This window comes from Drosophila serrata, unplaced genomic scaffold (assembly GCF_035046125.1).
Source record: "Drosophila serrata isolate PLE 108 unplaced genomic scaffold, ASM3504612v1 contig_190, whole genome shotgun sequence".
NCBI classification, from domain to species: domain Eukaryota; kingdom Metazoa; phylum Arthropoda; class Insecta; order Diptera; family Drosophilidae; genus Drosophila; species Drosophila serrata.
This window is the reverse complement of record NW_028257088.1, coordinates 1,199,075-1,212,865: the sequence shown is the minus strand read 5'-3', so window position 1 is coordinate 1,212,865 and position 13,791 is coordinate 1,199,075. Positions and strand designations below refer to the sequence as shown.

The 13,791-nt window shown below is 43.5% G+C and overlaps 1 protein-coding gene and 1 pseudogene across 5 annotated transcripts in view; one reads left to right on the top strand and one right to left on the bottom strand.

Moving 5' to 3' along the window:
* The window catches only part of futsch (microtubule-associated protein futsch), a 78,324-nt gene that overhangs the window by 47,869 nt on the left and 16,664 nt on the right, over nt 1-13,791 (top strand). For all 4 annotated transcript variants that reach the window (XM_086829348.1, XM_086829347.1, XM_086829346.1 and 1 more), the window contains one exon: nt 6,219-6,317. In XM_086829348.1, the coding sequence (XP_086685474.1) occupies nt 6,219-6,317 (99 nt within the window). The remainder of the gene's footprint in view (nt 1-6,218; nt 6,318-13,791) is intronic.
* Nucleotides 6,542-13,209, bottom strand: LOC110182487 (LMBR1 domain-containing protein 2 homolog pseudogene; annotated as a pseudogene). Its single transcript, XR_015270829.1, has one exon. The product of XR_015270829.1 is annotated as an LMBR1 domain-containing protein 2 homolog pseudogene (transcript).

Genomic DNA, 13,791 nt, shown 5'->3' with positions numbered 1-13,791 from the left:
TGAATTTTCTTTAAAATACTTATTAAATTGGAACTTTAGGAGTTGATCTTCATCCAGGTAAAAAAAGGCCTTAGAAAATATTTTAAAATATAGTTAAAAGATTGTTAAACCATTGTTTATCGATTGGTGAACGACTCTTGAATGACTGTTTAACCATTGTTAATGAGGGTTGATTAGATTGGTGACCATTGGAGGACTAATTATTGAATCAATCACTTGATGCTATAGATTATTTGCTATATAATTAGTATTTGCTTAATACTTATTAAATTAGTATTTTAAGAGTTGATCTTCATCTACTTCATCTACTTTTTGTAAAACCATTTTAAATTTAGATTGGTTAAATTGGTGACCTTTCGAGGATTAATTATTGAATCACTATGCAATCGCATGATTCCAATTCAATCAATCAATCGAGGCTCTAGATTATATGATAAATAAATAAGAAATAAATTTAATAAACAGTAAAGGCTTTAGTTCAGGGAAATCTGAGGCACTGACTACCTCTCCTCCTTTGGTACGCGTCACGCGTCCAATTAATTACAATTCTTATCGGGAATTACATATCGCTGTGTACGCAATAAGCGTTCGTTTCTTGCTCCTCGAACGGCACATCAACAATGTGTCCGATGTCCGATGTCCATTGTACCATGTCCGCAGTCTTTGTCCCTGTCACTGGTCCTGCTCCTGCTCCTGCTCCTGTCCCTGCCCCTTTAGCCTGTCCGAAAGTCCTTGCTGTGTGTGTTTGTGTTTGGCTTGGCTCATCAGGCTCGCCTTATCGGCACAGGGCAATCAGGCGCAGCATTGTTTTCGCCTTCATTTTGTACTCATTTCTTTTTTACTTTCCCTTTTCCACACTTTCCACACTTTCCTCACTCTTTTACTTTGCTGTTTTTCTGCCTTGCAGAGACCCTGGTTATCCTTATCCTGTCAAAAGGACTCCGTTTTGGCGGAGCCAGTTATTTGCTCTGCCTCGTTTACTCGACTTTCGATTCACTTTAATTGTTATTGTCTTGGGTCTCCGCCCACTTGGCCAGAGTCCTTCAGTTGCTTCTTCCCTCAAAGGAGCAGAAGCTCCTCCTTTTGACCTATTCAAATTCATCTTCATCTTCATCTCAAGCTCAAGCTCAATCTCAAGCTTGAGCTCGAGCTGGAGCCACTTCACTCAATACGCAATTAATGAGTGCAAGTGTTTAATTTCTTTTTAATGTGTTTATTTTAATGCATTTCCAAACATTTAGCTTCCAGTTGCAGTTACCAGGGGGTGTTGCAAAGACAGATGTAGGAGGAAGGAGGAGCTGCTACAGAGGAGGCGCATTCATTTGGCTATGCAAACTTTTCAACGCGCTTTCCCTTGGCTTTTCAAGGGTCCCAGCAACAACGAGAGCGAATGAACGAAACGAACGACAAGTGGCTTTTTAGCTACATCAAAATCAACACGCCCTCCTGCTCCTCCAGCTCCTGCTCCTCCATCTCCAGCTGCCTTTTTCCAGCTACCCAGAGTGGCTTTTAGGTGGGAGTGTGCTCTCGGAATTATGCAACTATTTTGTGCAAACAAGCGCAGAACACAAAACTGGGTGGCAGCCACAAGGATGTCAGGAGGCAGGAGGCAGGAGCAGGCGGCAGGAGCAGGCGGCGCCTATCAGTAATCATCCATGGCAAGCGGAAGCGGCGCACCAGCCACCACCGCAGCGGGGTGCCAGAGGACAGGAAACAGGTGTCTGTCTGTCTGACACGTCTGCATTCGATTACCTTGGCATCGACACATCGACATCTACATATAATGAGGAGGCTGTGCCGGCGGATGCGAGGGTCAGGTGCGCCTCAGCCTCGAAAGGGTGCCGATGTGGGACGCGTTAGTTCGCATCAAGAGTAACTTGAATTAGAGGCGAGAATGTGTTTGTTACATCTCTCCAATGATGAATCCCAATTAACTTAAACTTGCGACTAATGAGTAGAAGGTTTAAGTGGGCAATGTGTGGTATGTGGAAGAACTAAGATGAAGTGGAAGAGAGCCCTTATAAAGGGAGTGTATATAGGGCAAGACTTCTCTGTACAGAATACCTTGTCTTCCGAGGGGATATATTCAATGTAATATAAAGAAAAAAGTTTCTTTCTTAATATCACGTAAAAAATATCCTCTCGAATCGTGAACAAACAATCCTTCTGTGTGTCCTAAAATGGCCTTATTACGAGTGATTCTCTTATCAAAAACAGGTTCTGCAATCAGTGAACCAGAATTAAACGAGTCCACCAAGCAGAAATATGTCTCAGGGACAAGGAGTAGATTTAACACAAAGGCTAAAGCCGCAAATAATCCGTAAAAATAATCGAAATGGTAGGAAAACTACTCTATAAGAAGAAAAAGCTTCTGATTAAAGGTCTAATACCATTTTTTGAGTCAATATTTAACAATAATTTTTAATGACAATTATTAAGACAAACCAAATCTTAAATAATTCATAACTCAGCCAAAACAGCATTAATTTTAATTCGGAAAGAAGTCCTATGTTAGTTTTTACAAGATTAACAAATCTGCATACTCAATAAAAAATGTTAAAAATTTGACATTTTTATCAATCTTTCGAAATTTTAACGATGTAACCCCTTGTAAAATTATGAAAAATTGTAAAAAATTAAATTTTTGCGGGACATACCTAGATCGACGCGGATTTTTGTGCTGATCAAGAATATATATGATCTATGGGGTCGGAAATGACTCCTTCGCGAGTTAGAAGCTTCTGACTAAAGGTCTAATACCATTTTTTGAGTCAATATTTAACAATAATTTTTAATGACAATTTTTTAGACAAACCAAAACTTAAATAATTCATAACTCAGCCAAAAAAGCATTAATTTTAATTCGGAAAGCAGTCCTATGTTAGTTTCTACAATATTAACAAATCTGCATACTCAATAAAAAATGTTAAAAATTTGACATTTTTATCAATCTTTCGAAATTTTAACGATGTAACCCCTTGTAAAATTATGAAAAATTGGAAAAAATTAAATTGTTGCGGGACATACCTAGATCGACGCGGATTTTTGTGCTGATCAAGAATATATATGATCTATGGGGTCGGAAATGACTTCTTCGCGAGTTAGAAGCTTCTGACTAAAGGTCTAATACCATTTTTTGAGTCAATATTTATCAATAATTTTGAATGACAATTTTTTAGACAAACCAAATCTTAAATTATTTATAAGTCAGCCAAAACAGCATTAATTTTAATTCGGAAAGCAGTCCTATGTTAGTTTTTACAAGATTAACAAATCTGCATACTCAATAAAAAATGTTAAAAATTTGACATTTTTATCAATCTTTCGAAATTTTAACGATGTAACCCCTTGTAAAATTATGAAAAATTGTAAAAAATTAAATTTTTGCGGGACATACCTAGATCGACGCGGATTTTTGTGCTGATCAAGAATATATATGATCTATGGGGTCGGAAATGACTTCTTCGCGAGTTAGAAGCTTCTGACTAAAGGTCTAATACCATTTTTTGTGTCAATATTTATCAATAATTTTGAATGACAATTTTTTAGACAAACCAAATCTTAAATTATTTATAAGTCAGCCAAAACAGCATTAATTTTAATTCGGAAAGCAGTAATATGTTAGTTTTTACAAGATTAACAAATCTGCATACTCAATAAAAAATGTTAAAAATTTGACATTTTTATCAATCTTTCGAAATTTTAACGATGTAACCCCTTGTAAAATTATGAAAAATTGTAAAAAATTAGATTTTTGCGGGACAGACCTAGATCGACGCGGATTTTTGTGCTGATCAAGAATATATATGATCTATGGGGTCGGAAATGACTCCTTCGCGAGTTAGAAGCTTCTGACTAAAGGTCTAATACCATTTTTTGGGCTAATATTTATCAATAATTTTTAATTACAATTTTTTAGACAAACCAAATCTTAAATTATTTATAACTCAGCCAAAACAGCATTAATTTTAATTCGGAAAGCAGTCCTATGTTAGTTTTTACAAGATTAACAAATCTGCATACTCAATTAAAAATGTTAAAAATTTGACATTTTTATCAATCTTTCGAAATTTTAACGATGTAACCCCTTGTAAAATTATGAAAAATTGTAAAAAATGATTTTTGTGCTGATCAAGAATATATATGATCTATGGGGTCGGAAATGACTCCTTCGCGAGTTAGAAGCTTCTGACTAAAGGTCTAATACCATTTTTTGAGTCAATATTTATCAAGATTAACAAATCTGCATACTCAATAAAAAATGTTAAAAATTTGACATTTTTATCAATCTTTCGAAATTTTAACGATGTAACCCCTTGTAAAATTATGAAAAATTGTAAAAAATTAAATTTTTGCGGGACATACCTAGATCGACGCGGATTTTTGTGCTGATCAAGAATATATATGATCTATGGGGTCGGAAATGACTCCTTTGTGAGTTAGAAACTTCTGACTGAAAGTATGCTACGCTCTTGGAAGGGTATTAAAATAGCTAAGATATGCCGGGGGTTAAACGTTCCAAGCAGCTTCCAGAGCCACAGCTACAACCACAGTCAGAGTCAGAGTCAGAGTCAGAGTCAGAGTCGGAAATTAAATATAAATAAATAAGTGCGCCGAATAATAATACGAAAAAGCGCCGTCGAGTCTGGTCCTGGCACTGAACAAATTGAAGTCTCACTCACAGATATCAACGCATAAATATTAAATGAGAGACTGAGAGGAAGGACGAGTGGGAAAGGACTCGAGTTCGGTCTCTGTAGCCGTTGCCAGACCTCCGTCTGAGTGGCTTCATTCGCCTGAGCAGGAGTATATATCCATATATCCTTCACTATATATATATATATATATATACGTATATATATATACTGGCGTCGCATATCCTGGGCGCGCGCTTCCTCATTATTTTTGTGCAATCGCTGTAGGCGCTTTTGACTGCCTGCCTGGTTCCTGCCTTCTCCTCCTTCGTCTTCCATTGTGGCCTCCGCTTTATTCTCTTTGCTTTCTCCGCTTTGTTGTGCCCCACACACACACACACACACACATACTTCCCTACACACACACAATGTCCTGATCCTGAACGAATCTCTGGGCACACAAAAAAAAGTGTTAAGATTTTACATTTTTATGCCTTGAGTTCACAATTTTAGCTGGGCCGCTTTTGTGGCTCTTGCCAGCCATTTGTGCAAATTGCCGCAGTGAAGGGTAATATTGTTATATATATTATACATGTTATATATAGAAATGTATATACATATATAGAAAGATGGTGATCCGGTGATTCAATGATATCACCCAGGCATTTCCCCCGTGAAAAGGCACTTCATTTGCATCCCAGGCGGTGACTGCATAAAAATGAAAGTTAAGCACTCATTAAGGCATCGCTTGAATAAGTTATTCAGCAACAATAACCACATTATAAGGAGCAGGAAGCAGGAAGAGCAGCAGGAGCAAGGAGAGCAGCAGGACCTGGTTCATTAAATTTTCCATAAACAGGAGCTTTACACATAAGTCGGCAATCTGTCAGAGGAGATCCCTCAGAAACTGGGGAAAATTAAAGAGGCTGCCTGTCAAGTCGAGGCTTAAAGCCTCAAATTCTCGCTCTCCTTCTCCTGAAAGTAATTTGATTATACACACAAGCAACGAAGTTTTCACGCCGCTTGCATTCACATAATAGCTGAAAATGGATGAAAAACTATGGGAAATAGGAAAAACTAAAGGGGAAAAAAAAAAAAAAAACAGGTGAGCCCTTTTGCCAGTTGTATTTGCAAACACTCACTCTCTTTCACCCTGAATGCTGACTTAATTTGTTGACTAAATGACATAATATATACACACACAGGGGCCAAAACGGGGTAAATATCAAAAGGAGTCCTGGCCACCGGGGCGTATGCGTAATGCCACTTCATACCCCACCTAAGCATTGACCTTATCCCGCTCATTTATCAAATACTTGTCCCAGACATTTCTGCATTATAATTATATGTATGTATTTGCATAAACTAATGGGGGCTGAGTGTGATGTATGACCAGGAGGCAAGAGGGTTTCCCATTCCAGAAACTATATCTTGTGTTTGGTCAACTAATGTAAGTTGGAACCATTAATGAGTAATGGATTTAGCCTTAAAGATCTGCAAAATAAATGTATTTTCATAGAAATCTTTAAACCCCTTTCCTTTTATTTATAATTAATTAATAATTGAACTCGTTCCTTTTTTCAGGTTTCCTCTCCTGGGACGTTTCCGATTGTCACGTCGATTTGGAAGAGGAACTCAATACAATTACACAGCATGCGCCCGAGGGCGAGGAGGCTCGTCACGGTAAGTTTTTTTTTAACAATCAAACAAAGTCTTAATTAGTTGTAAGTAGTAAATCCTAGATACCAAATCCTACTACTTCTACTAATCGGAGATCATTGACTATACAGAATAGAAACAATGGGGACTAAAGGGGGGGCCAAATTACAAAAGTTATCCTAACGAATTATTATGACAATTGTCCATAGACAACGACGAGAGAGGCCAGGATTGCCAGGATTGCCAGGATTGTCAGGATTGGATGAACAACAATTGGATGCACAAAGCCGAGAGAGCTCAACGCTTTTGCAGATTTTGTTGTTGTTGTTCACTTGCCTTTGTTGTCCTGCTGTTTTGGCTTTTGTGATAAATCCGAGACCAAGAGCTGCACTTTCATGGCACCCGAATGCAGCGGCATCATCATCATCATTATTCACATCGTCATCGTTGATGGCAGCAGGCAGCAACAATGATCCGGCTGACGGCACTGTTGTTTTTGCGGATTAGACTAAAACGCCGTTGAAACGCACTCAAGTGGCTGCCACTATATCATGGCATCCCGGCATCCCGGCATATCCTGACTCCTCTGTTTGCTCCTGTTTGCACACTTCGTTGACTCGCTCTGGAGATGATTGGGATTTAGCTGCTCTCCATCAGTCCGCTGGAGTCGCATGAAATGCAAATCTCGCTGTTAGGAACCAGAGATTTCAAACTTAAAGTTTTCTCTCTTGCATTTCATTTAAGATTCATTTCTAAACATTGTGTGTTAGTGGCCTAAAAATGAGTAGGTTTCTCCCCATAGTTTCAAGGCTAGCTGAGGAGGACACAGAACGACCCCAACCCAGACCCAGAGCCAGGCAGTGATAAGGCGCGTTCCTCTGCTCCTCGGGAGGCCTCTCGTTTGATGCCGATGCCGAGGCGTTGTCCTTGAAGGACATGCTAAGTGCAACACCTGCGCTCAATGCCCTCCATTCAGCCCATTGTCCGGACGGCAAAAGTTGGCAACGCCAGCGGATTTTCCATTTTCCATTTTCCATTTGCATTCGCAATCGCATTTTGTTTGCTCTTACCGCCCGCCTCCTTCTACGCCTTCTATGGACTCGAAACTACTCAAACTCAAACAAAATTCTCAAGTGGCGCGCCGCCACAGAAGCGGTCCCTGGTCCCTGGTCCCAGGACCAATAATGATGTTGGTGGTGGTGGTGGTGGTGTCCTGCGAAGGGGGAAGGATGCGAAAGCGGTAGAGAGACCCTCGAGGCGCGATTGAGAGTGCACAGAATGCACTCGCTTCGCTGGGCTTTTTATGTGCTCCTCACGCGGAAAAATAAAAGGGGAGGTCGTCTGACCACCTAGCCAGATGCCCAAGATGGACCCTGGCCTGTACCGAAAGCAGCTCCAATTAAGAAGACTCGTTTGCAAGCGCATAATTCATGTTTTGCGACTGCACCCGGCTTGTCCTTAGCTCTCCTCAGGCGACGTTTCTCCTGTCAAAGTTGTGTTTAAAGTTGGTCCAATGACTTGACACTGACCCGAGCCTTCGTCCTCATTGGCACCTGCCCGTGGCTGCCTCTCTCGTTGTTGCCGCCCCCCACCTTAAACACAGAGTTTTTGATGCAGTTTACTTAAGTTTCCCTTTGGGGAAACAAAGTTGGGGGAAAACTTTGACTTTGACAGAGATGTCCCATCAAGAAAACGGTCCCTCAAGTCAGTTCTAAACTGGAGCTGGACCTAAGTGTGATTGATTTTGTATAGTCACAAAGACACTGGTCGAACTAGGTTGGCAATCCTTAGGATGACTTGGTTCCATTACTTTTTTTGTGGATGTTCCAGTTACTTAAAACTCTACTTCCACTACCCGTTTCTCGTTACTCCATTACCCCTTTTAACCAATACTTTTCTCGCTTTTCTATGCTCATCCCACAATTATCTAGCTCTCTCTGTTTTGGTCTCGCTCATTTGTGCCTACAATCGCTACTCGTTATTTTGTAGCCCCCACATTCGACACTGGACTTGAGCTTTACTGCTCCTGTTTCTCCATTTTCTCGTTAATCGCTATATTGTAAACCTGAGACTCGCTTTCATCGTTTCCGTTTCTCCATTTTCTTCCACTTACTCGCTATTTTAAACAGTTTACCGGGTAGTTGCAATCAATACGTGTTATATTTTCAAATCATTCTCCTCTCTCGACACTCGACCCTCGGCACAACTCTTTCGAGCTCTCGGGATTATCGGGGGACTTAGACACATTCTTATCGTGCCTAAGCCAAATCCCACACAAGCAATGAATGGATGTCTAGATGGCTGATGATGAGGGGGCGTGGCACGTGGCAACGTGGCACAATGGGCCGTATCACGACCCCAACACACATAACCTCAAAAGCCATACCAAGTTCTTGAGATAAAACGTATGCAAAATTGATAGAAAAGATAGAGTCCGTGCGGCCCACACATACACTCAAAGACATGCCTACAAATACACAGAAAGACTGAGCAACAAGGATAGCAAGTGAGTGGGAGGCGGCAGGACTACAAGGACGCCCTGCGTGTGCGTGTGTGCTTGTGTTCATGCATAATTCAAGCAGCGAGACAGAGAGGGAGATAGATGGAGGCAAAAGACAGACAAAAGTTGGGCAAATATCGAAGGCGGACTGACTGCCAGACCGACGGACTGAACACACACGGACACGATTTGCATATGGATGGAATGGGACGCCTAGTGGAAGTGGTCCAGTGGCAGCGATAAGCGACTAAACTGTGTCTCGCTCGCTCACTCGCTCGCAGAATATGTCGCAACGTGTCGCAACATGTGACAGGACATCAATTAATATCAGCGAGAGACGAGAGACAGAGAGAGAGAGCGAAGAACAGCTGACGTCTGTCATTTGCGGAGACTCTTGCCGGCGGCATCCTTTTAAAGCACAAGGAGGAGGAGGCGATGAGTGAGGACATACCGCGCTCTGACATGTTACAACATGTTATTGGCTTTGTTCAACAGGAGCGTTGGTCCTACGATTCCCCATCGTTTATGTAACTGAGTGCCACAAAGAAGCTGGCCTACTCCTGATTAATGATACTGCTGCTTGGTCGCTTTTTAGCGGCAGTCCATCGTTCGTTTCGTTTTTCGAATGCAGCTGAAACCGCTAATTAAACTATCATCATTGTGGTAATACCCAGGAGGGATTAGTGCACTGGACGTTGCCAAAGCCGCGAGCTGTCCGGCCGGGATAAGCGCAGCCAATTAAGAGCCATCATCATCATCATCATCGTGGCAGGGAATTGGTAATGGGATAAGGGATCAGGCAAGATGAGCTACAATGTGTCCAAATTCATAGCCACGTGAATATGCAAGGCGTTAATATACATAATTCATTAGCCTTGGGGCTTAGCCACTGGTCATCTGTGTGGGGTTATGTATGAGTGTGTGTAGGAGTTTTAAATGGGTTACATTATTAATGGGAAAGGGAAAGGGGGTGGTGTCCTTTATTATTACCTTTCCAGGAGTCTGTTATCATCATTCAAAAAGCAAGAATAGTTTGATATGAAAGATATCCCTTTGAGTTTAGACATCGTCAAAGATTCCTCGTGGTGGTGAGCTCCTTAGGCGGCACTCGACCTCCTGCATCGGTCCGTTGTCCACCTGCACCGGAGCGTTCTCGCCAAACTGTTGGTTGCTAATCTCAGTTGATAGAAATCTTGGCATTACCACGGTCGTCGAGGAAGACACTGACGAATAGTCCAAGCTGCGCTCGTTATCGCAAAGTAGTCCATCTGCCGAAGTGCGAACTCCAGGTCCTGCATCTCCTCCTGCGGCATCTCCTCCTCCGCTTTTCCGATACTCTCCAATATACACCATCTCCTGACGGTTAAATTTGCGCCTCCTGGCCATTGCCTGCTCGGCCCGCTGCAGCCGTCGCTTTTCCCTGGCCATCAGATCCATTCCCTCCTGCACCAGCTCCGTGGCAATCCTTTCGTTCTCCAGGAACTGTTCGAAGCCCAAGGCACTGAGGGAGTTCAGGACCCGACTTCCCACTCTGAACCACGTGGCCAGGCAGATGATCAGCATGCACATGGGAAAGTATATATTGAAGCCATTCGCAATGATGCCAATGACATCCATGTGGCCCATTATGTGGGTGTAGGCGGTCTCCTTGATGCGTTCGGGAATGATGTGCGTGTCCATGTGGATGAGGCCCAGGAAGTTCAAGCACATGGGCGGCGTCAGGCGGCAGAGGAGCATGCCACTGAAGATTAGGCTCAGCTCGTTGGTCTGATGATGCGGTGCCAGATAGTAGAGGTTGAGGAATCGAATCCTCAAGATGGTGGAATAGGTGCAGTATAGGAAGTAGCACAGGACTGTAGTCGACAGGACCTCAATGGTGAAGAAGTTGTTGCTATCCTTGGCCACATAGATTGCGTTGGCGAATATGGATAGCACGGGACGGCGACAGAAGAATGTCAGTTCGCTCCACACGACCATGACGGACATGGTGGCAGTGAGAATGGACATAATCCTGAGGAACGGCATCTTTAGCCTGCATTCCCAGTACCATTCCATCGTGGGGCTGTACCACATCCTCTCCAGCTCCGTTCGCTGCCGCGGAAACTCGGACTTGAAGCGTCTCTCCAACGATTGCATATTCCTGGCCACATCCTCCAAATGCAGCACCATCTGCACCTGCAAACTCCACAGGGCCTCGGCTCGCTGGAGGGTCTGCAGTGCCTTGATTACCTGGGCATGGATGCGAATCAGTGTCTTCTCCGTGGGCTCAATCGTGAAGCTGGTGTTGGAGCGGGCAAAGCTGCCGCTCGATTTCACCAGCAACTCGACGGGTACCTTGAGCAGAATGGCCTCCAGGCAGGGTCGCAGCTCGTGACTGTGGGGCATCGCCTGGTTAATGCTCTGCACCGATTCCAGAATCTCGTCCACAAGCTCCTCGGCATCCGACTTTTCGCCATAGAGCTTGGCCGCCCTGAAGTAGGCATACTGCAGTGTGAATCCCGGCCTGCAGTTGTTCCACAAAGATCGTGGTACCTCAACCAAAGCGTAGCCCAGCAGCAGGATGTGCAGGAACAGACCCCAGGTGTTGGAGGCGGACGCAGCGATGGCCTTCTGTTTCTCCCAGTTCAGTTTCTCACCCCTCACGGCAATGTAGATGCGAAGTACCAGGCAGATTGACAGCAAGGCCCCGTAGGTGATGCCATTCTGCCTCAGTGCTGACTTCAGCTTACCCTTGACAGTGAAATCCCCGGCCTTCAGGTAGGACCTCATCAGGGGCATGATCAGCCAGGTGAGGAGCTGTGAGCTCCAGTAGATAATGCGCCACAGATGGGGGAAGATGTGGGCAGGTACCATGCCCCAAGGCGCCTGGCACTCGGACGACGTGAAGGTGCTCTCATTACCGGAAGCAGCGATGGATCGATGCTCCTCCACGCACTGACGGTACAGGGTCGATGTCACGTCCAAGGGAATGCTGAACACAATCAGGAAGGAAAAACACCAAGCAGTGAGCACCGACAGAGTGACCAGGATGTGCTGTTGCGGTATGTTTCCATAGCGGTACAGGGAGATGGTGGCCAGGAAGAGGGCCGTCACGATTTCAAAAGTCAGCAGGAAGGCCATGTCTCTAGAGAATCCTTAAAATATCGATCGAATCAGCAAAGCGAATGCACAGCTCACAACGAAATAAATCACCGGTGACATTAGCATTTGGAGTGACAGCAAATGACGGATATTTCAATGCTGTAATGATAGTTTATAGTTGTTTCAAACTTATTAATCCCAAAGAAATCTAAGTGACAGTCTTTATTTTATGGTTAATCCTTGTATATATCCACACAACAAGCTCAAAGATCTAATTGAAACCTAAGTTTCCCTAAATATCTCAAAAATCTGAGGATAAAATCAACATCTGATTGTTGTTTCCTTAAACAGGATCATAAAACAGTTGACTCAATCATTTGGTAATCATTTCTCCGGAGCTGCCGCTGCCTCATTATGTCCTTTTGAAGACCAACTTGCTATTTCCTTTCCCTGTCTCTTCCCCCCAAGTTGAGGTCATTGCAAACTTTTTTTTACACGTGCAGGCAGGGAGAGGCAGGCGCGTTGGCTTGACAGCTAACTTTTGGCCAAGTTGAGGAGGAGGGCCAAGGGAGGCTGGTCAAGAGCTGGACTGTAATTACTCTGCAGTCAAAAAAGAAAAAGAACCGAAGGGAAAAAATTGGGAGGAAAAAAATACAGAAACGAAATCATAAAACACAAAAAGTTTCCGGCTGTGGCTCCTGCTGTTATGTAGATTTTTTTATTCACCATTTTCCACTTTTTCTCGACTTTTGTTTTTTCAAAATGGAAAACAAAAAACAACGGAAATAAGTAAAAAAGTTGGCAACGCCTGGTGCAGTTATTAACGGTTAATCTGGCGCCATGTTGCCACTTTATGTTGTGCCACGAGGTGGCCCAGGGCAGGATCATCGCATGTCCCTAGGAGATTCTGGCTTTTACCAATTGTCATGGCTTTGCTTTTGAAAGGACTTTATTCTCCCACAAACTAAGGTGTACAAATCGGAAGGAAGTCATGTCATTTCAATCTTTAATTCATGGCAAAAGAACTTCCTGAGGGGAAACTACACAGAACTGGTTCGGAAAACTCTAGTTCGATTGGTTTTCTATTACTGGCCCAGAATGCCGAACTGAAGGGACCCATTTCATTGTGGAATTTATTGCAGTCTGCAGCAGAGTCCGCATTCCATTTCATGTCAACTTTGGCGTCCATGCTAATGTTTTGTCTTAGCCACCAGCAGAGGAACTCTTCCTAGGTCTTCTGCCTCTGACTTTCCCTCCTCCTTAACCTTTCCTTTTTTCCCCCTCACAGCCTTGGCTATAAACTATATTTTCTTATGGAGACACCGTTGAAAGTGACAAAACACAGACAGCACAACCTAAATTCACGAATATTGCGTATACGCACGGTCTGCCAGGTTGGAAGATTGAGCCAGAAGAAGGCCAGGGACTGGGACTCTCATATATATGTCACTGCGTTCCGTTCCGTGCGTGTTCCATGCTCGCTGCGATAAATATATAAGCCGGCAGAGGAGGTGGTCGGTGGGAGGGATTATCATTTATAAAAAGCACAAGGGATACGGATACACACAGCACACCACACACCACACACCATGCCAGGCCGCGGGATCGGGCTCTAGCTCTGCCCCTGGCTGGGTGTGGAACGACAGCTGGACGAAGCCATAGCCATGGCAGCCCCACCTTGGGAGGAGCTCTGCCTCGCTCTTGTATTTTTTACGCGTACGTGAGCACATTTGACCGTTGGCCCCAAAGTGGGTGCAGTGGGGCAGGGGATTGGTTAAGGAAATAGGCAGAGCGGGAAATGTTGGCAATGGGGATGCATTGGACAAGGCAAAAACTGTCTGTTTGTCAACGACTATTTAGTGCGGAAAATGCGTAAATTATTTAGCTACCTACCTACTACACATTCGCATTCCCATA